The sequence below is a fragment of the Lolium perenne genome, chromosome 2 (assembly GCF_019359855.2).
Source record: "Lolium perenne isolate Kyuss_39 chromosome 2, Kyuss_2.0, whole genome shotgun sequence".
NCBI classification, from domain to species: Eukaryota; Viridiplantae; Streptophyta; class Magnoliopsida; order Poales; family Poaceae; genus Lolium; species Lolium perenne.
The window spans coordinates 135,048,964-135,069,527 of NC_067245.2; the positions used below are offsets into that span (position 1 = coordinate 135,048,964).

At 51.7% G+C, this 20,564-nt stretch overlaps 1 protein-coding gene across 1 annotated transcript in view; it reads right to left on the reverse strand.

The window, feature by feature from the left end:
- Positions 1 to 5,710: 5,710 nt before the first annotated feature.
- LOC139835604 (uncharacterized) overlaps positions 5,711 to 20,564 on the reverse strand; it is a 29,062-nt gene continuing 14,208 nt past the window's right edge. Inside the window, exon 3 of the mRNA XM_071825467.1 lies at positions 5,711 to 5,978. Within this exon, the coding sequence (XP_071681568.1) occupies positions 5,711 to 5,978 (268 nt within the window). The remainder of the gene's footprint in view (positions 5,979 to 20,564) is intronic.

Below are 20,564 nucleotides of genomic sequence, written 5' to 3' on the forward strand. Positions count from 1 at the left end.
CTAAGTCTACCTCCAACCCTTATGGTCTTTACACCCCATTGCCTATTCCATATGCACCATGGACCGATATTAGCATGGATTTCGTTCTAGGCTTGCCTCGCACTAAGCATGGTCATGACTCTATATTTGTGGTAGTGGATAGATTCTATAAGATGGCTCATTTCATACCTTGCCATAAGAGCGACGATGCTTCACACATTGTGATGAGGTCTAAGACCCCGTGTGTGGCCTGATCTCGCGGTTGACCCGAAATCCAAAGGGGAAGGAGAGGGAGAGCGCGAAGAACACGATGAACACGAAGAACACGAGGAACTCACGCACGCACACCTACCCGATACAACCGATTACTTACCCCCGTGGCTCGATGGACCACGCCGATAGAATCTCCTACGGAAGAGACCGCGGTAGAATTCCGAGGAGAGAGACCGGTGTTGGAGAAGGAGATCGGAGAGGGAGAGAGAGTGCTCGCACTAGAATCTCACTCACAGATCTAGATCAACAACAAGGGTTGCCTTGATTACAGAGGGATGAAACCCTAGGGAGACAAAGCTCATATCCATGTTTAAGCTATCATCTTGTCTAAAGAGCTAAGGGGTGGGGGAAGAGGTATATATAGGCCCAGATCCGTCCAGGGGTAAAAGGGGCATTACAACAAAGTATTGGTGACCATAGATGATAAATAGACGGTTGGGATGAAGTTGACTTCGAGGGGGCCGGCAGTGCCGGCGTGCTCGGGGCGGCAGTGCCGGTGGGGCCGGCAGTGCCGGGGAAGGTGGGCAGCCGGTGCCGGGGTGCGACCAGCAGTGCCGGCCAAGTGGGGGCGGCAGTGCCGGCCTTGTCGTGGCTGGCGGCTGGAGCCCTTCTCCTTCTTCTGATTCTTCTTCTTCGGTCCTCCCTTCTTCTTCCATGAACCATGTGGCTTCCCTCTCCTCGGCTCCTTGACGCTCCCTTCGGTTCCTTGACGAGATTGGTACCTAACGACATATAGGCATAGGCATGAGGTAGCAATCCGTCCAAGGTTATGTCGAGGTCGCCCATAGAGAGGAAGGAGTTCACCTTGCCATATATGGCGTGGGTTTGTGTTGTTGGTCCACTTGGGGACTCCTTGGCCATGGTGTAGCGTCGACGATAGGTGGGGCTACACTTGACGGTCTTGAGGTAGCGACGTCGGTGACCGGGGCTACATCATCTCCCCCCCCTTGGGAAAGAGTCGTCCTCGACTCTTGTTTCTCCTCACCAACGGTGTAGTCCATGATGGTTGTCCCATGTTGTGGTAGAGGGATAAAGTCGCGGTCGAAGAAGAGCTTGGGGAAAAACAACTTGCAAATGGAAAGCTTGTGGATGCCAATTTTGTGATCGGCGAACAAGAGGCTCTCAATCAGATACGAAGTATCAAGTCGTTTCTCCAAGAGGCGTTTGGCAAAAATGGGAATCAAAAGAGTGTCAATGTATCCAAAATGTGGTATGGCAAAAATTTGTGCATGTAAGAGTTGTATGGTGTGAAGAAAGTGTGATGTGGTCTTGTCCCAAGCAAATGGAACAAGCAAAAGGCAAGTATCGGCGGCAAAACTTGGGGCAAAATTGTTATGTGCAATGGCAAAACGATGGAGACTTCGAGCTTGGGAGAGTATGGTTGGCGTGAGCCGAGTATGAGCCTCCTCAAGTGTGAAAGAATCCATTGCAAATGCCAAAGATGAAATGAAAAATCCGAAGAAGATCAACTTTTTGTGTGACATGTGGCACAAGATGCATAAGGTGTCTCTCACATGTATGACATGGTCCTTGAGATTCTCGGAGTGTATGATGATAACATCAAGACATACAACAACCATTGTGCCAACAAGATGTGTCAAGATATGTTGCATAAGAAGCAAAAGAGGTGACGAGGCATTTGTCCAAACCGGAAGCTCGACAAGACAAGCCGGAAACATACGAGGGCGAAGGCGTTTGGGAACATACCCTTTGGCGTGAATCCCGTGGGTTGGATCATTTATCTCGTCCGTGTTGGGGTAGCTCTCAATTGCGCGTTTCGTGAGCTCATGCTCCGTAGCGGTGGAAGTTGATGGTCGGGTACCTACACATGGAATGAGCAAAACAAAGAGCGTATGTGCATGGTAGAGGAACACATCATCCATCATGATGGTCCAAGACTTGTGCGCATCACCATGAGTGTCAAGCAAAATAGAATGAAATGCATGGCGATGGTGCATATGGCAAGAAGGTGCATTCATGGCATGCGGTAACTCATGATCATCAAAAAGTGAGAAGGCTATGGGGGCCATCTCGTGGACAAAGAAATAAGCATTCTTGCATACCAAGCATAAGAAAGAGCAATTGTTCACAATCTCGGATGCAAGGATCATGGAATGGTGTAAGCATTTTGGGCAAAGCATGCGGAAGCTAATGTCATCATTATCATTGTCATTGCAAGCAATACATGGTAAAGAGCAAGTGGTCGACATGTTGCAAGCAATGGTGGAGAAATTAAAGCTCTCATAGCATGGCATGTTCAAGGTATCACAAGAACTCAATTCCACATGGTCAACAATGTTGGCAAGCAAAGTATCACATGGGAACATGAAAGTAGCATATGATGTAGCAAATGTGTCATCAAGATCATGCATGCATTCATAAGTCATCATGTCCACTAGTGGGATCATGGCATCACCAACACCTATGTTGTTACCTTTGTCGGGCGACTCATTTGAAGTAGGTGTGGTGGAAGTAGGAGGATCCATGTGGTCGACCTGTGCATCTTGGAGCAAGCATGGTGAGATATCTTCATCGTCATGCACCATGTACATCGTCTCCATGATCGGGAACTCGTCCTCCTCGGAACCTAGTGCAACATAAGGAGACACCAAAGAGGGAGAGGTTAAGGTGTTAGCAAATGTGATGTCCTCCATGGACCTATCATCTACCTCTCTCAACTCACTTTGTGTATCACTCATGTCCTCCAATTGGAAGCACTCAAACTCACATGTGGAGTAGTAGTCACTCAACTCACTATCACTCTCGCTCAAGTGGGCTAGGTGGCTCTCATGCTCACATGGGATTGGTACCAACTCATCAATCAAGCATATGGGAGTAGGCTCGACTTTCTCATCTCCATGCGCCTCCATAGGTGAAGGGAAAATCCCATGCTCACCCTTCTCATCTCCATCGCCTCCCAAGTCGTCCTCCATCGGTGGCGCCGTAGTGTCGTGGAGAGCTAGGCTCGTATCCACAACATCCTTGAGTTCACCTTGGTGATCTTCATCTTGAAGTGTGGGCGTCGAAGGCTTCTTGGTGGCTTGGGCTTGTAGCTCGTCGAAGTAGAGCGTCTTGGCGCTTGGCGTTGTGCATTGCCATGCCTCATGACCCTTGGCCTTGCACACCTCACATAGGAGATTGGGACATTCCCGTGGAGGGTGGCCTTGTTGCTTGCACTTGTAGCATCGGAGTCCATAGGCATGTGACGAGGTAGAGGCCATTGTGGTGGTGGCACTAGAGGTGGAAGTCGCCGTATGAGGAAGGTATGCACGATGTGCACTTGCCATCCTCGGAGTGGTAGACACCGTATGGTGGCGGTGGTCGTCTTCATGTCGAGGCTCTCGTCTTCGGGCATCATCACCATGGCTTGAGTGGTGTTGTCGAAGATCCGTGGAAGATGTTTGTCGATGGCGCTCATGGAGTGGCTTGTGTCGGTGAAGATCACGTGGTGACATGTGTCGATGGGATCCATGAGATGGTGGTGGTCGACGACGATCATGTGATGGTGTTGTCGATGACGATCCTCAACATGCCTAGATGATGGCTCATGTGGCTTGGCATGTCGCTTGTGGAGCCTTGTGAAGCTTGGAGAAGAATGTCGACGACGATCATGTTGGGGACGCTCTTGATGCTCCATATGATGTACTTGAGGTCGACGATCTTGTGCATAAGCACGCTCATGGTGGTGCCTTGTGGAGCTCGGAGTAGTGTGTCGATGACGCTCATGTTGAGGACGCTCTTGGTGAACCATATGATGGCGCCATCGTGGAGGTCCTCCATCTTCATATGTAGCTCCCTTGGCCAAGTATGGATACGAGGGCGCATCGTCTTTGCTCCGTGTGGAGACTAGGTGAGGCTCCGCCATGGTGTCGATGTCGAAGTCGTGGCGTTGCTCCACCATGTCGTCCATGAGTAGTGAGCTAGTGTCGATGTAGAGCTCGTCGATGTCGTCCTCGGGGTGGTGCTCCACCATGTCATCCATGTCGTCCTCGAGGTGGTACTCCACCATGTCGTCCATGCATGAGGGGCCATTGTCGATGTAGAGCTCCTCGATATCGGTCATGTCGGTGATGCTTGGGGAGCCATGGTCGTTGTCGAGCTCCTCGATGTCGGACATGCCGATGATGCTTGTGGAGCTAGAGTCGGTGTCGAGCTCCACATGTTCCTCCACATCCGCGGTGCTTGAGGAGGCATCCTCCTCGAAGTACTCCATGTACTCCTCCGTATCCTCATCTTCGCTATCCATGTTAGCACGATGGTATGTATATGGTGTATGTTAGTGGAAGAACACTACCTCGCACCCTTACCGTGGTGTGATAAGATCGGGGCGATCCAACAAGCCGAGGGAAAAAAAATCAATTGTATCGGGTACTCACACAAAGACACACGCAAAAGCTAGCAAATATGGTGGTAGGTTAGGATGGTGGAAAGCCAAAAGCCAAAATCCGAAATCAAGTTTGTTGTTAAGAGTGGGTAAGCTCCAAAAATCAAGTGTCCAAATGGTTATCACGGAAACACGAAGGATATGGAACTCACACACGAGATGAACGGGGTTAGTGCGACCAAGGAATGAGCGGAAAAGTGTAAGAAGCCCTTAAACAAGGGTGCTCGGTGTCACACTAACACAAGAAGAGATCAAAGCTTTGGTTGCAACTTGAGAGACAACAAGATTCACACGCGGCCTCTCTTCTCTTTTCTCTCTTTTGCTTAAAAGCTTTTTCTCTTTTGTATTTGGTGGCACTAGACACTCTTTTGTATATGTATGGTGGCACTTGCACTCTTTTGCTCTTTTTGTGTTTTGGCGGCTTTTTCTCGCACTATGTTAGCGTTAGCTCGCTTTTGCTATCTTGCCACACGAGTTTTTGCTTAGAAGCTTTACTCCACACGACACACACACCTCACAATCGGGGCCACGTGCAATGTCTCGCAACACTTGATAAGCAATGCTCGATAGGATAGGTCGCAAAAGGAAGAGGGGTTACAAGGTTGGGAGGGAGCAAGTTATACCTAGATGACAATGTTAGGCGGTGTCGGAACACACAACTTGCGGTTATGGCGACGATGGTGTCGTAGTTGCGCCGGAGTCCGGGGTGCCGAAGGTGTCGCCGCGGTGTTGATGTAGGCGCGGAAGCTTGATAGACAAACCTTGCACTCCGAAACGGAAACCGAGCAAAAAAAGTCAATGGCCGAAAATTTGGGTCACGACGAGCGATCGAAGGTGTCAAAATTTCGGAGTCCAAAAATTTGGGAAATGGTGTCAAAATTAGAGTCAATATGAAAAGGGCTAACTGGGAAAGTTTGGAGTCAAACGGACGCCGGAAAGTTGTCAAAATTTGGGGCAAAAAGTGGAGTTAGAACTGAACGAAACTGAAACAGCCTAGACAGTCAGGGCCGGCAGTGCCGCTGTGATGTGGCCGGCAGTGCCGGGGTGTGTTCGGCGGTAGTGCCGGTCTGCGGCTCACGGCAGTGCCGGGGTGGTGCTTGCGCGCGATGCAGGGCCCTGGTGGAGCGGCAGCTTTGTGGCGGGCGGCTTTGCGCGCGTGGGGTGGGCGCGTGGTGGCGCTGCGACCGGGCCGAGCTGGTGCAGCTTGGGGCGTGGCAGCCTGGTGGTGTGGCGGTCGGGCGGGCGGGGCCAGCGCGGGAGCGGCTTGGCCGGTTGCTTCAGGGGCGCGCGGCGTCTGGCGTGGAGCCTGGGCGCGTGGGGCGGAGTGGTTGGAGGCGGCGGCCTTGGGCGATTGGAGCAAGGGCGGAACGGCTGCTGTGCGCGAGCGAGGTGAGCGGAGGAAGGAGGAGGCCAGCGGCGGCAGTGCCGGGCAGGTCGGGCCGGCAGTGCCGGTGGGCCGGCAGTGCCGGTGAAACGAGGCCGGCAGTGCCGGTCGAGCACGAACAGGACGAACTGGACGAACACGGGGGCGGAAAATTGAGCAGAAAATCGTCGATTCGCGGAGAAATAGAAGGAGTTTGACAGTGAAATTTGGTGGAGATGTAGATCTACCATAGGGACATCAAATCCATGGATCAAAACCACTCAAAACGCAACAAAATCACAGATCGACCAAAGGCAAATTAGGGCTATTTTTTGGGAAATTTTCTAGAAACGAAATTGGGTGGGTGGAGGGTCAAATCCGCGGAAACCAAAGGCTTCTGATACCATATGATGAGGTCTAAGACCCCGTGTGTGGCCCGATCTCGCGGTTGACCCGAAATCCAAAGGGGAAGGAGAGGGAGAGCGCGAAGAACACGATGAACACGAAGAACACGAGGAACTCACGCACGCACACCTACCCGATACAACCGATTACTTACCCCCGTGGCTCGATGGACCACGCCGATAGAATCTCCTACGGAAGAGACCGCGGTAGAATTCCGAGGAGAGAGACCGGTGTTGGAGAAGGAGATCGGAGAGGGAGAGAGAGTGCTCGCACTAGAATCTCACTCACAGATCTAGATCAACAACAAGGGTTGCCTTGATTACAGAGGGATGAAACCCTAGGGAGACAAAGCTCATATCCATGTTTAAGCTATCATCTTGTCTAAAGAGCTAAGGGGTGGGGGAAGAGGTATATATAGGCCCAGATCCGTCCAGGGGTAAAAGGGGCATTACAACAAAGTATTGGTGACCATAGATGATAAATAGACGGTTGGGATGAAGTTGACTTCGAGGGGGCCGGCAGTGCCGGCGTGCTCGGGGCGGCAGTGCCGGTGGGGCCGGCAGTGCCGGGGAAGATGGGCCGGCAGTGCCGGGGTGCGCCCACCGGCAGTGCCGGCCAAGTGGGGGCGGCAGTGCCGGCCTTGTCGTGGCTGGCGGCTGGAGCCCTTCTCCTTCTTCTGATTCTTCTTCTTCGGTCCTCCCTTCTTCTTCCATGAACCATGTGGCTTCCCTCTCCTCGGCTCCTTGACGCTCCCTTCGGTTCCTTGACGAGATTGGTACCTAACGACATATAGGCATAGGCATGAGGTAGCAATCCGTCCAAGGTTATGTCGAGGTCGCCCATAGAGAGGAAGGAGTTCACCTTGCCATATATGGCGTGGGTTTGTGTTGTTGGTCCACTTGGGGGACTCCTTGGCCATGGTGTAGCGTCGACGATAGGTGGGGCTACACTTGACGGTCTTGAGGTAGCGACGTCGGTGACCGGGGCTACATCACATTGGTTCATTGTTTTTCAGGGAAATTGTTCGCCTACATCGAGTACCGCAAAGCATTGTGTCGGATCGAGACGTCAAGTTCATGAGTTATCTTTGGAAGTCGCTCATGGCAAAATTTGGAGTGAAGCTCTTATTCTCATCATCCTGGCACCCGCAAACGGACGGCCAAACGGAAGTGGTCAATAGAAGCCTATCCTCTCTTCTACGCATCCTCGTGAAGAAAAACTTGAAGTCATGGGAAGAGTGTCTCCCACACGCGGAGTTCGCCTACAACCGCGCCAAGCACTCGACAACATCAAGGAGTCCCTTCATGGTCGTCTACGGGTTTGAGCCGCTCATGGCACTCGACATACTACCACTTCCACTACATGAGCGGACAAACATGGACTTCGACAAGCGCACCGCCGCCGTGAAGAAGCTACATGAAGATACAAGGGCAACAATCGAGCAACAAGTTCTTCGTCAAGCAACACGCCTCAACATGAACAAAAAGGCAAGGATCTTCAATGAAGGAGACCTAGTGTGGTTACATCTTCGCAAGGACCGTTTCCCTCAAGAAAGAAACTCCAAGCTCAAGCCCCGAGGCGTTGGTCCCTTCAAGGTTCTCAAGCGAATCAACGACAACGCCTACGTCATCGACATACCAACATCCAAGTACTTGGTGAGCAACACATTCAATGTGTCCGACCTCTCGCCATACTATGAAGATGAAGAGATGTTAGAGTCGAGGACGACTCTTTCCCAAGGGGGGGGGAGATGATGTAGCCCTACCCAAGGTCGATACTACATCAAGACCGACAAGCCCTCCTCGTGGTCCAATGACACGAGCTCGAGCCCAAGCCCTACGCCAAGAGGTGAATTCGCTCCTCTCCATGTATGCTTTTGACACCCCTTTGGATGGCTTGCTACTTCATGCCAATACCCTATGTTCAATCAGGTACATCGACCAAGAAGCGAGCCATGAAGACCAAGCCAATGGAGAGAGAGCTGGAAATGACGAAGATGGAGCTACAGCTGCCAGGCCGGAACTTCCGCCCTCCCGGACCGGAACTTCCGCCCAGATGCCCTCCAGATTCCCTCCAGATGCCTTCTAGCGCCCAGAAGACAGGATCAGGCCGGAACTTCCGCCCCGAGGGACCGGAACTTCCGCCCACCGGAACTTCCGCCCAAGTTCCGAAAGTCGGCGAAAACCCCCCTGGATGTTACTGCGGGACAATGGCGCAATTCCGGAACAAGGCCGGAACTTCCGCCCCGACCGGAACTTCCGCCCGTCCAGACCGTAACTTCCGCCCCTGGCCGGAACTTCCGCCCAAGTTGACCGGAACTTCCGCCCCATCGAACTTCAGCACGACAGCACTTTTCAGCTTGTAACTTACCCCTTCGCCCCCACCTATAAATAGGCTGTTTGCCTCAGATCTGAGATTAGACTTGATGTGAAATTAAACCTGAGCTTAGCTCACCCTTGTGGGAACCCTACCTAGATCTATGATCTTGTACCCACCCGGGCTCCTTATCGACTTGTCAAGATCTCTTTGGTGACTTCTACCGTTTGTTTGATCTTTTGCTTGCACTTCTACCTATTTGGTCTTTTGCTTGCACTTCTATCAACCTTCCGGTCTTTTCACCCTTCTAGATCTTGCAAGCTTCGATTTGTCGATCTCTTTGTGGGACTTCTACCGGAAGGTCTTTTCTCGCAACCTCTATCGAGTAGGTGTATCGGGCCTACGAGGGAAAACCGGTTTGTGTGCGTGTGTGTGTTGTATCCCCACGATTCCCCCTCGCGTTCTTCGTGTTCATCGCGTTCATCCACCTACCCCCACGAGTTCCACCCAAATCCGTGAAGATCGGGCACATCCTTGGACTCAGTCCACATCAGAGCTTGATGAAGAGGAAGTAGAGCGGTGTCGACGATGACGACCCAAGTTGGTGATGGCGCGCTCGAGGCTATCCATGCGCCGCTCCATGTTGGCATCATTGGCCGCCATTTGGCCATTCAAGTTGTCCGTAGCTTCACGAAGAAAAGCCAAGTCTTGGTTCACGGCGGAGAAGTTGTGAGCCACCTCATCGTATTGCTCATCGATGCGGGTCTCGAAGAGGGTGAGTTGCTCCTTGAACTCTTGTCGTTGCGTCCATAGGTTGTGTTGAGTAGCCAACCTCTCGGTGTTGCGGAGGATCTCTTCATCCCTATTGGTATCTCCGTTCCTATCCATGATGCAAAGACAAGAACTATGTTGTGTATGTTAGTGGAAGGAGACTACCTCGCACTCTTACCAAGGTAAGATAGTATTGAGGCAATCCACCAAACCGAAAGCAAGATCAAGTGTATCGGGAACACACGCAAAACCACACGCAAAAGCTAGCAAATATGGTGTTAGGCGAGTGTTGTGGAAAGCCAAAAGACAAATCCAAGATCGAGTATGTTGTTAAAATTGGGTAAAGTCCAAAAATCCAAATGTCAATGTGAAGATCACTATAAACACGGAAAAAGTTGTGGAACACACACACGAGATAAGCGGGGTTAGTGCAACCAAAAGTGAGCGGAAAAGTGTATGTATAAGTGCTCGGTGTCACACTAACACAAGGAGAGCCAAAGCTTTGGTTGCAAAGGAAGAGACAACAAGATTCACACGCGGCCTCTCTTCTCCTATCTCTCTTTGCTTAAAAGCTTTTTCTCTTTTGTATATGGTGGCACTTGCACTCGTTTGTATCTTTGGTGGCACGTGGACACTTTTGTATGTATGGGCGTATGGATGTATGGATGTATGGATGTATGGTGCTACTCGCACTCTTTTTGTGTTTTTGGGGCTTTTTGATGCACTATGTTAGCGTTAGCCTCGCTTTTGCTATCTTGCCACACGAGTGTTTGCTTGGGTGCCTTACTCAACGCGACACACACACCTCACAATGCGGGGCCACGTGCAATGTCTCGCAACACTAGACAAGCAATGCTCGATGGGATAGATCGCAAAAGGAAGAGGGGTTACAAGGTGAAAGCTGCAAGTTATACCTGTGATGATGGTGGTGGTGGTGGTGGTGGTGGAGATCGCCGGAAGACGAGGTCGAAGGAGGGGCGTTGCGGCGCCCGGCCTGAGGCCCGGTTGGACCGGGTTGTGGACCGGCCTGGCCGGTTGCGCGGCCGGTTGACCGGGTTCTGGGCTGGCCCAGCCGGTCTGTAGTCCGGTCGACCGGCTGCTCAACCGGATTTCGCGGGCTGAAGCTTTCTCTCTCCTGTTCTTCACGAAAACCAAGCCAAATCGACCAAATCGAAGGGAAACGATGGAATTGGAGGCTAAAAGTTGGGGAAATAGTAGATCAAGCACAACAACACCAGATCCACGGACCAAAACCACTCAAAACGCAACCAAATCACAGATCGGTCAAGAGGCAATTTAGGGCTATTTTTGGGGATTTTTTGGAAAATTTTCTAGGGACGAAATCGAGTGGGTGGAAGGTCAAATCCGCGGTAACCAAGAGCTGCTGATACCATATGATGAGGTCTAAGACCCCGTGTGTGGCCCGATCTCGCGGATTGACTTCGAAACCAAGAGGGAAGATGGGAAAACGCGAGGAACACGAAGAACACGACGAACAAGAGGAACTCCGAGACTCACGCACGCACACCAACCCGATACACCCGATACTTACCCCCGTGGCTCGATGGACCACGCCAATAGAATCACCCGGAAGAGGCACGCGGCAGAATTTCCGGTGAGAGATTGGTGTTGGAGAAAAGAGATTGGTGAGGGAGAGAGAGTAGCTTGTACTAGAATCTCACTCAACAATATCCCAATCAACAACAAGGATGGCCTTGATTACAGAGGGATGATACCCAAGGGAGACTAAGCTCAAAGTTAGGTTTGAGTTCAAAACAAGTCTAAAGAGCTAAAGGGGCGTCTGGGGTGCTTATATAGTCTTACAAGGCGTCACGGGCCGAAAAGGTACGAAGGAAACAAGTTCGGGCCGATTGGGCAACTTAAGTTGTGCAGGCCGGTCAGGGAGCCGGTCAGACCGGCCCTGGGACCGGGCAGGCCGGTCCAGACCGGCCCTGGGACCGGGCGGCAACCGGACGAGGTTCCGAGGCCCCGGGATGTTGCCCGGATGGCACGAGCGCAAATTCCGGTTTGGACCGGGCGGCCCGGTCAGGAGGCCGGTCAGACCGGGTTGTGGACCGGGTGGCCCGGTCAGGAGGCCGGTCTGACCGGGTTCTGGACCGGCCGTCCATCTTCTCTTCCTTGCGCTCTTCGGGCGACTTCCGGTCCAGCTTCATGTCCATCTTTGCGTCCAGCTGTTCCTCTCCTCCTCTTGACCATGGTATTTCCTCCTCTTCGTGCTCTTGATGCTCCTTGTACCTAATGACACATAACACGTCGGCATGAGGTAGCAATCCATCCAAAGGGGTACCAAGATCAAGGGTGGTGAGGAGCGAGTTCACCTCATCATGGAGAGCCTTGACTCGGGCTCGTGTCATCGGTCCACTTGGGGGATTTGTTGGTCTTGGTGTGGAGGTGACCGAAGGCCACCCCGCATCAAAACCCCAGAACCTCCTTCCGGTATATGGGGTGTTTCCCGAAAATGCGCAGACGACACTTCGGAAAGGTTCTGGCGAGGTATAGGGGGGAACTCCCGCCCGCCTGGCGTCACCTGTGGGAATAATCTAGACGTTGCATGTGCCAAAAACTTTCCACTACATGTTCCTATGGTATAAACAAACTCAAATGAAGCAAAAAGTAGAATGATCCACCCCCGTTGGGATCGAGTCAATGGGCTAGACAGCGCGGGGACAACAGATTCACGTTTGTCGTGATCCCGCTACTCCGAGTGTCGAAATCCCCCCCAAACTTGTTTGTGCACCTATATGCTAAGCATAAAAATGTTGTGATATGTTGCAAGGTCCAGCATTTGACACCTCGGGGTATGGGGTGCTTCCCGGAAATGCGCAGACGACACTTCGGAAGGTTCTGGCGAGGTATAGGGGGGAACTGCCGCGTGGCGTCACCCTGTGGGAATCTTGACGTTTCATGTGCCAAAAACTTTCCACTACACATTCCTATGGTATAAACAAACTCAAATGAAGCAAAAAGTAGAATGGTCCACCCCCATTGGGATCGAGTCAATGGGCTAGACCGTGGGGACAACAGATTCGCGTTTGGCGGGATATCCCGCTACTCCGAGTGTCGAAATCCCCCCAAACTTGTTTGTGCACCTATATGCTAATCATAAAAATGTTGTGGTATGTTGCAAGGTCCAGCATTTGACACCCCGGGGTATGGGGTGCTTCCCGGAAATGCGCAGACGACACTTCGGAAGGTTCTGGCGAGGTATAGGGGGGAAATGCGCAGACGACACTTCGTGTGATAATGGCTCTAGCTGTGACAAAGGGTCCCAATCTTGGTTCTCCATGTGTATATGTCCTAAACAAACCTAAAATAATGAAAAGGTACATTGGTGCACCCTCGCGCGGAGAAATCTATGGGGGTAGACCCGCCGGGCACACGTTCCGCTGTTTTAGGGGGAGGAGGGGGAGAACGACCGCCGGAGCACCGGAACCCCACCAAATCTTGCATGTGGGCCTATGCTATGTGTCAAAGTGTGATGCAAGGTGTAATGGTGCAAAAGTATCTCCCCTAAACCCTAGACCCTAGCCCTAACCCTACGCCGAACCCTAACCAGTTGATCAGGCACACCCTCGATCGTGTGATAATGGCTCGAGCTGGGGGTGTATGTGCCAAAGGGTCCCAATCTTGGTTCTCCATGTGTATATGTCCTAAACAAACCTAAAAGAATGAAAATGTACATTGGTTCACCCTCGCGCGGAGAAATCTAGGGGGGTAGACCCGCCGGGGCACACGTTTCGCTGTTTTGGGGGGAGGAGGGGGAGAACGACCGCCGGAACACCGGAACCCCACCAAATCTTGCATGTGGGCCTATGCTATGTGTCAAAGTGTGATGCAAGGTGTAATTGTGCAAAAGTAGCTCCCCTAAACCCTAGACCCTAGCCCTAACCCTACGCCGAACCCTAACCAGTAGATCAGGCACACCCTCGATCGTGTGATAATGGCTCGAGCTGGGGGTGTATGTGCCAAAGGGTCCCAATCTTGGTTCTCCATGTGTATATGTCAAAAAAAACCTAAAAGAATGAAAAGGTACATTGGTGCACCCTCGCGCGGAGAAATCTAGGGGCGTAGACCCGCCGGGCACACGTTCCGCTGTTTTGGGGGGAGGAGGGGGAGAACGACCGCCGGAGCACCGGAACCCCACCAAATCTTGCATGTGGGCCTATGCTATGTGTCAAAGTGTGATGCAAGGTGTAATGGTGCAAAAGTATCTCCCCTAAACCCTAGACCCTAGCCCTAACCCTACGCCGAACTCTAACCAGTAGATCAGGCACACCCTCGATCGTGTGATAATGGCTCGAGCTGGGGGTGTGATGAGGTCTAAGACCCCGTGTGTGGCCCGATCTCGCGGATTGACTTCGAAACCAAGGGGGGAGAGATGGGAGAACGCGAGGAACACGAAGAACACGATGAACACGAGGAACTCCGAGACTCACGCACACACACCAACCCGATACACCCGATGCTTACCTCCGTGGCTCGATGGACCACGCCAATAGAATCTCCGAGGAAGAGGCCGTGGCAGAATTCCCGGAGAGAGATTGGGGTTGGAGAGGAAGAGCTTGGTGAGGGAGAGAGAGTAACTAGTACTAGAATCTCACTCAACAAGATCAAAGTCAACAACCAAGGTGCCTTGATTACAGAGGGATGATACCCAAGGGAGACTAAGCTCAAAGGTAGGTTTGAGTTCAAAACAAGTCTCAAGAGTAAAGGAGGGGTCGAAGCTACTTATATAGGCACACATGGCCAGCAAGGGCGAACAGGTACGCGAATGGATAAGTTAAGGCAGTTTGGTGGGGCTTTCCCGTCAGATCCGGTTTGGGTCCGGTCTAACCGGGCCTGTGACCGGGCTGTCCGGTTTGGGTCCGGTCTGACCGGGCCTGTGACCGGGCTGTCTGGTCATGGGTCCGGTCGACCGGGCGCAAACCGGGAATCTGCGAAGAATCCGGTCCTGGGTCCGGTCGTCGTCCGGTACGAGGGAGCTGGCCCGGTTTGCGCCCGGTTGACCGGGCCTGTGACCGGGGCGTCCGGTTGTGGGTCCGGTCTAACCGGGTCCTGGACCGGCCAGCGTCCGTCTCTTACTTGGAGCGCTTCGAGCGACGTCGGCTTCGGCTTCATGATCATCTCCATGTCCAGCTGCTTCTCTCCCTCCCTTGACCTTGGCTTGTCCTCCTCTCCGGGGTCTTGATGCGCCTTGTACCTAATGACACATAGCACGTCGGCATGAGGTAGCAATCCATCCAAAGGGGTACCAAGATCAAGGGTGGTGAGGAGCGAGTTCACCTCATCATGTAGAGCTTTGACTCGGGCTCGTGTCATTGGTCCACTTGGGGGACTTGTTGGTCTTGGTGTAGCGACGTCGGTGAGCGGGGCTACATCATCTCCCCCCCTTGGGAAAGAGTCGTCCTCGACTCTTGCACCTCCTCATCTCCATGATAGGGTGACAAGTCCGAGACGTTGAACATGTTGCTCACCAAGTACTTGGATGTTGGTATGTCGATGACGTAAGCGTTGTTGTTGATGCGTTTGAGGACCTTGAAGGGGCCATCTCCTCTTGGCTTGAGCTTGGAGTTGCGCTCATGAGGGAACCTTTCCTTCCGGAGGTGGATCCAAACGAGGTCTCCTTCTTGGAATACTCTTGCCTTCTTCTTGGCGTTGATGCGGTTTGCTTGACGAAGCACATGTTCTTGTATGGTCGCTCTTGTTTCTTCATGTAGTTTCTTGACGGCGGCGGTGCGCTTGTCGAAGTCCATGTTGATGCGCTCGTGAAGGGGTAGCGGAAGTATGTCGAGTGCCGTGTAAGGTTCGAATCCGTAGACGACCATGAAGGGGCTTCTTGATGTAGTCTTGTGCTTGGCACGGTTGTAGGCGAACTCCGCGTGAGGAAGGCACTCCTCCCATGACTTCAAGTTCTTCTTCACGAGGATGCGTAGGAGGGTGGAGAGGCTTCGATTGACCACCTCCGTTTGGCCGTCCGTTTGCGGGTGCGAGGATGATGAGAATAGGAGCTTCACTCCAAACTTTGCCATGAGCGACTTCCAAAGATAACTCATGAACTTGATGTCTCGATCCGACACAATGCTTTGCGGTACTCCATGTAGGCGAACAATTTCCCTGAAAAACAATGACGCAATGTGTGAAGCATCGTCGCTCTTATGGCAAGGTATGAAATGAGCCATCTTAGAGAATCTATCCACTACGACAAATATGGAATCATGACCATGCTTAGTGCGAGGCAAGCCTAGAACGAAATCCATGCTAATATCGGTCCATGGTGCATAAGGAATAGGCAATGGAGTGTAAAGACCATAAGGGTTGGAAGTGGACTTAGCTTGTAAGCATGTTGTGCACCGACGGCAAAGGCGCTCCACATCTCGCTTCATCTTTGGCCAATAGTAGTGGGTTGAGAGCATGGCATATGTCTTGTCACGTCCAAAGTGACCCATAAGACCTCCTCCATGTGACTCTTGCAAAAGCAATTTTCAAAGCGAAGACTCGGGAATGCAAATCTTGTTAGCTTTGAACAAGTAGCCATCATGCAAATAGAAATCATCCACTCCTCGCTCAACGGAGCACTTCTCAAATATGGGAGCAAAGAAAGAATCGGAAGGATAGATGATGAGGTCTAAGACCCCGTGTGTGGCCCGATCTCGCGGATTGACTTCGAAACCAAGAGGGGAGATGGGAAAACGCGAGGAACACGAAGAACACAACGAACACGAGGAACTCCGAGACTCACGCACGCACACCAACCCGATACACCCGATACTTACCCCCGTGGCTCGATGGACCACGCCAATAGAATCACCCGGAAGAGGCACGCGGTAGAATTCCCGGTGAGAGATTGGTGTTGGAGAAAAAGAGATTGGTGAGGGAGAGTAGCTTGTACTAGAATCTCACTCAACAATATCCCAATCAACAACAAGGATGGCCTTGATTACAGAGGGATGATACCCAAGGGAGACTAAGCTCAAAGTTAGGTTTGAGTTCAAAACAAGTCTCAAGAGCTAAAGGGGCGTCCTGGGGGTATTTATAGTCTTACAAGGCGTCATGGGCCGAAAAGGTACAAGTGAAATGGTTCGGGCCGAAATAAGTGACTCAAGTTGTGCAGGCCGGTCAGGGAGCCGGTCAGACCGGGCCTGTGACCGGGCAGGCCGGTTTCAGACCGGGCCTGTGACCGGGCGGCGACCGGACGAGGCTCCAAGTCCCCTGGATGGCGCCCGGATGTCACGAGCGCGAATCCCGGTATCTGACCGGGCGGTCCGGTCAGGAGGCCGGTCAGACCGGGCTGTGGACCGGGTGATCCGGTCAGGAGGCCGGTCTGACCGGGTTCTGGACCGGCCGTCCATCTTCTCTTCCTTGCGCTCTTCGGGCGACTTCCTGTCCAGCTCCATGTCCATCTTCGTGTCCATCTTCTTGTCCAGCTGCTCCTCTCCTCCCTTTGACCATGGCGTATCCTCCTCTTGGTGACCTTGATGCTCCTTGTACCTAATGACACATAACACGTCGGCATGAGGTAGCAATCCATCCAAAGTGGTACCAAGATCAAGGGTGGTGAGGAGCGAGTTCACCTCATCATGTAGCGCTTTGACTCGGGCTCGTGTCATCGGTCCACTTGGGGGACTTGTTGGTCTTGGTGTAGCGACGTCGGTGACCGGGGCTACATCATCTCCCCCCCCCCTTGGGAAAGAGTCGTCCTCGACTCTTGCACCTCCTCATCTCCATGATAGGGTGACAAGTCCGAGACGTTGAACGTGTTGCTCACCAAGTACTTGGATGTTGGTATGTCGATGACGTAAGCGTTGTTGTTGATGCGTTTGAGGACCTTGAAGGGGCCATCTCCTCTTGGCTTGAGCTTGGAGTTGCGCTCATGAGGAAACCGTTCCTTCCGGAGGTGGATCCAAACGAGGTCGCCTTCTTCGAATATTCTTTTCTTCTTCTTGGCGTTGAGGCGGTTGGCTTGACGAAGAACATGTTCTTGTATGGTTGCCCTTGTCTCTTCATGTAGTTTCTTGACGGCGGCGGTGCGCTTGTCGAAGTCCATGTTGATGCGCTCGTGGAGGGGAAGCGGAAGTATGTCGAGTGCCGTGTAAGGTTCGAAGCCATAGACGACCATGAAGGGGCTCCTTGACGTAGTCTTGTGTTTGGCGCGGTTGTAGGCGAACTCGGCGTGAGGAAGGCACTCCTCCCATGACTTCAAGTTTTTCTTCACGAGGATGCGTAGGAGGGTGGAGAGGCTTCGATTGACCACTTCCGTTTGGCCGTCCGTTTGCGGGTGCGATGATGATGAGAACAAGAGCTTGACTCCAAACTTCGCCATGAGCGACTTCCAAAGATAACTCATGAACTTGACGTCTCGATCCGACACAATGCTTTGTGGTACTCCATGTAGGCGAACGATTTCCCTGAAAAACAATGAAGCAATGTGTGAAGCATCGTCGCTCTTATGGCAAGGTATGAAATGAGCCATCTTAGAGAATCTATCCACTACAACAAATATGGAATCATGACCATGCTTAGTGCGAGGCAAGCCTAGAACGAAATCCATGGTAATATCGGTCCATGGTGCATAAGGAATAGGCAATGGAATGTAAAGACCATAAGGGTTGGAGGTAGACTTAGCTTGTAAGCATGTTGTGCACCGACGGCAAAGGCGCTCGACATCTCGCTTCATCTTTGGCCAATAGTAGTGGGTTGAGAGCATGGCATATGTCTTGTCACGTCCAAAGTGACCCATAAGACCTCCTCCATGAGACTCTTGCAAAAGCAATTTTCGAAGCGAAGACTCGGGAATGCAAATCTTGTTAGCTTTAAACAAATAGCCATCATGCAAATAGAAATCATCCACTCCTCGCTCAACGGAGCACTTCTCAAAAAATGGGAGCAAAGAAAGAATCGGAAGGATAGAGTTCTTTGATCTCTTCAAGTCCCAAAACATGAAAATCCAAACGAGTTAGCAAAAGGGTGTTTTTGCGGGAAAGAGCATCTGCCACAACATTGTCCTTGCCCTTCTTGTATTTGATCACATATGGGAAGGACTCAATGAACTCGACCCATTTTGCATGTCGTTTGTTCAAGTTGTGTTGGCTTTTCAAATATTTCAAGGACTCATGGTCGGAATGAATGATAAACTCTTTTGGCCAAAGATAGTGTTGCCAAACTTCAAGAACACGAACCAAAGCGTAGAGCTCCTTGTCATATATAGGATAGTTGAGGCGTGCGCCATCTAACTTCTCACTATAGTATGCCACGGGTTTGCCCTCTTGCATAAGAACACCACCAATACCAAGCCCACTTGCATCACACTCAATCTCAAAAGTTTTTGCAAAATTTGGAAGAACAAGAAGTGGAGCTTCGGTAAGGCGTTTCTTCAACTCATCAAAAGCATTTTGTTGGGCCTTGCCCCAAACAAACGGAACATTCTTCTTGGTAAGCTCATTCAAAGGGCAAGCAATGGTGCTAAAGTCTTTCACAAAGCGGCGGTAAACCCGGCAAGTCCATGGAAGCTTCGGACTTGGCCAACATTTGTAGGGGTAGGCCAATTATGGATGGCCTCCACCTTGGAAGAATCAACTTCAATCCCATTTGCGGAAACCACGAAACCAAGAAAAACCAATTTGTTTTGAGCAAATGTGCACTTGGGAAGGTTAGCACAAAGCTTTTCATGGCGTAAGATGCACAAGACTTCTCTCACATGTTGCACATGGTCCTCGAGGTTTTTGCTATAAATAAGAATATCATCGAAGTAGACAACCACGCTCTTGCCAATGAGAGGACGCAAGATGTGATTCATGAGGCGCATGAAAGTAGATGGTGCATTGGAAAGACCGAAAGGCATAACGAGCCATTCATAGAGACCAAGTTTGGTCTTGAATGCCGTTTTCCATTCATCACCAATAGCCATGCGGATTTGATGGTAACCACTACGCAAATCGACTTTAGAGAAAATCGTGGCACCACTAAGTTCATCAAGCATGTCATCTAAACGCGGAATGGGATGGCGGTAACGGACGGTAATGGCATTGATGGGGCGACAATCCATACACATCCGTTGCGTCTCATCCGGTTTAGGCACAAGAATCACGGGAACCGCACAAGGGCTAAGGCTTTCTCGGACGTACCCTTTGGCGAGGAGATCTTGAATTTGGCGGTTGATCTCCTTGGTCTCTTCGGGGTTGGTGCGGTAGGCGGCACGGTTTGGGAGCGGAGCGCCGGGTATGAGGTCGATGCGGTGTTCTATGCCTCGGAGTGGTGGTAGTCCATGAGGGAGCTCGTCGGGGAAGACGTCTTGAAATTCCTGCAAAAGAGACAACAAAGACGGAGGAATGTTGGTCAAGTCGTTAGTCGCCGACGAGGGTCCCTTGCATATGAGCACATAGTGCAATATGGTGGATGGGTTCTCTTGGAGCTCTCTCCACTCACTCTTGGTGGCTAGAAGGACACTCTTGGACTCACTCATGTATGGCTTGTGGCGCTCACTCTCTTTGTGGTGGGTCGCTCCCTCTCCTCTCATCTCACTATGGGTGCGGAGTTGTGCCCTCGCTAAAGTCTTCGCATTATCCGCGATGATTTGGCTAGGAGTCATCGGGCGCAACTCGAACTTCTTGTCGTTGACCTTGAAGGTGTATGTGTTGGAGAGTCCATCATGTATAGCCTTCTTGTCATATTGCCAAGGGCGGCCAAGCAACATGTGGCACACCGTCATGGGTACCACGTCACACTCGATGGTGTCCTCATAAGGGCCGATCTTGAAGTTGACGGTGACGGTATGTTGTATCTTGATGTTGCCCTTGTCACTTAACCATTGGATATGGTAGGGGTGAGGATGCTTGCGGAGAGTGAGGTGGAGCTTCTCACACAACTCGGTGCTCGCAAGGTTATGGCAACTTCCACCATCGATGATGACCTTGATTGACTTGCCACCAATTTCGGCACGGGTTTGGAAGATGTTGCACCGTTGTTCTTCCGTAGCATGAGGTTGTGTGGTTAGCACCCTTGTGACCACAAGTGAGGGACTTGGGTCATGCTCACATAAGAGAGGATCTTCTCCAC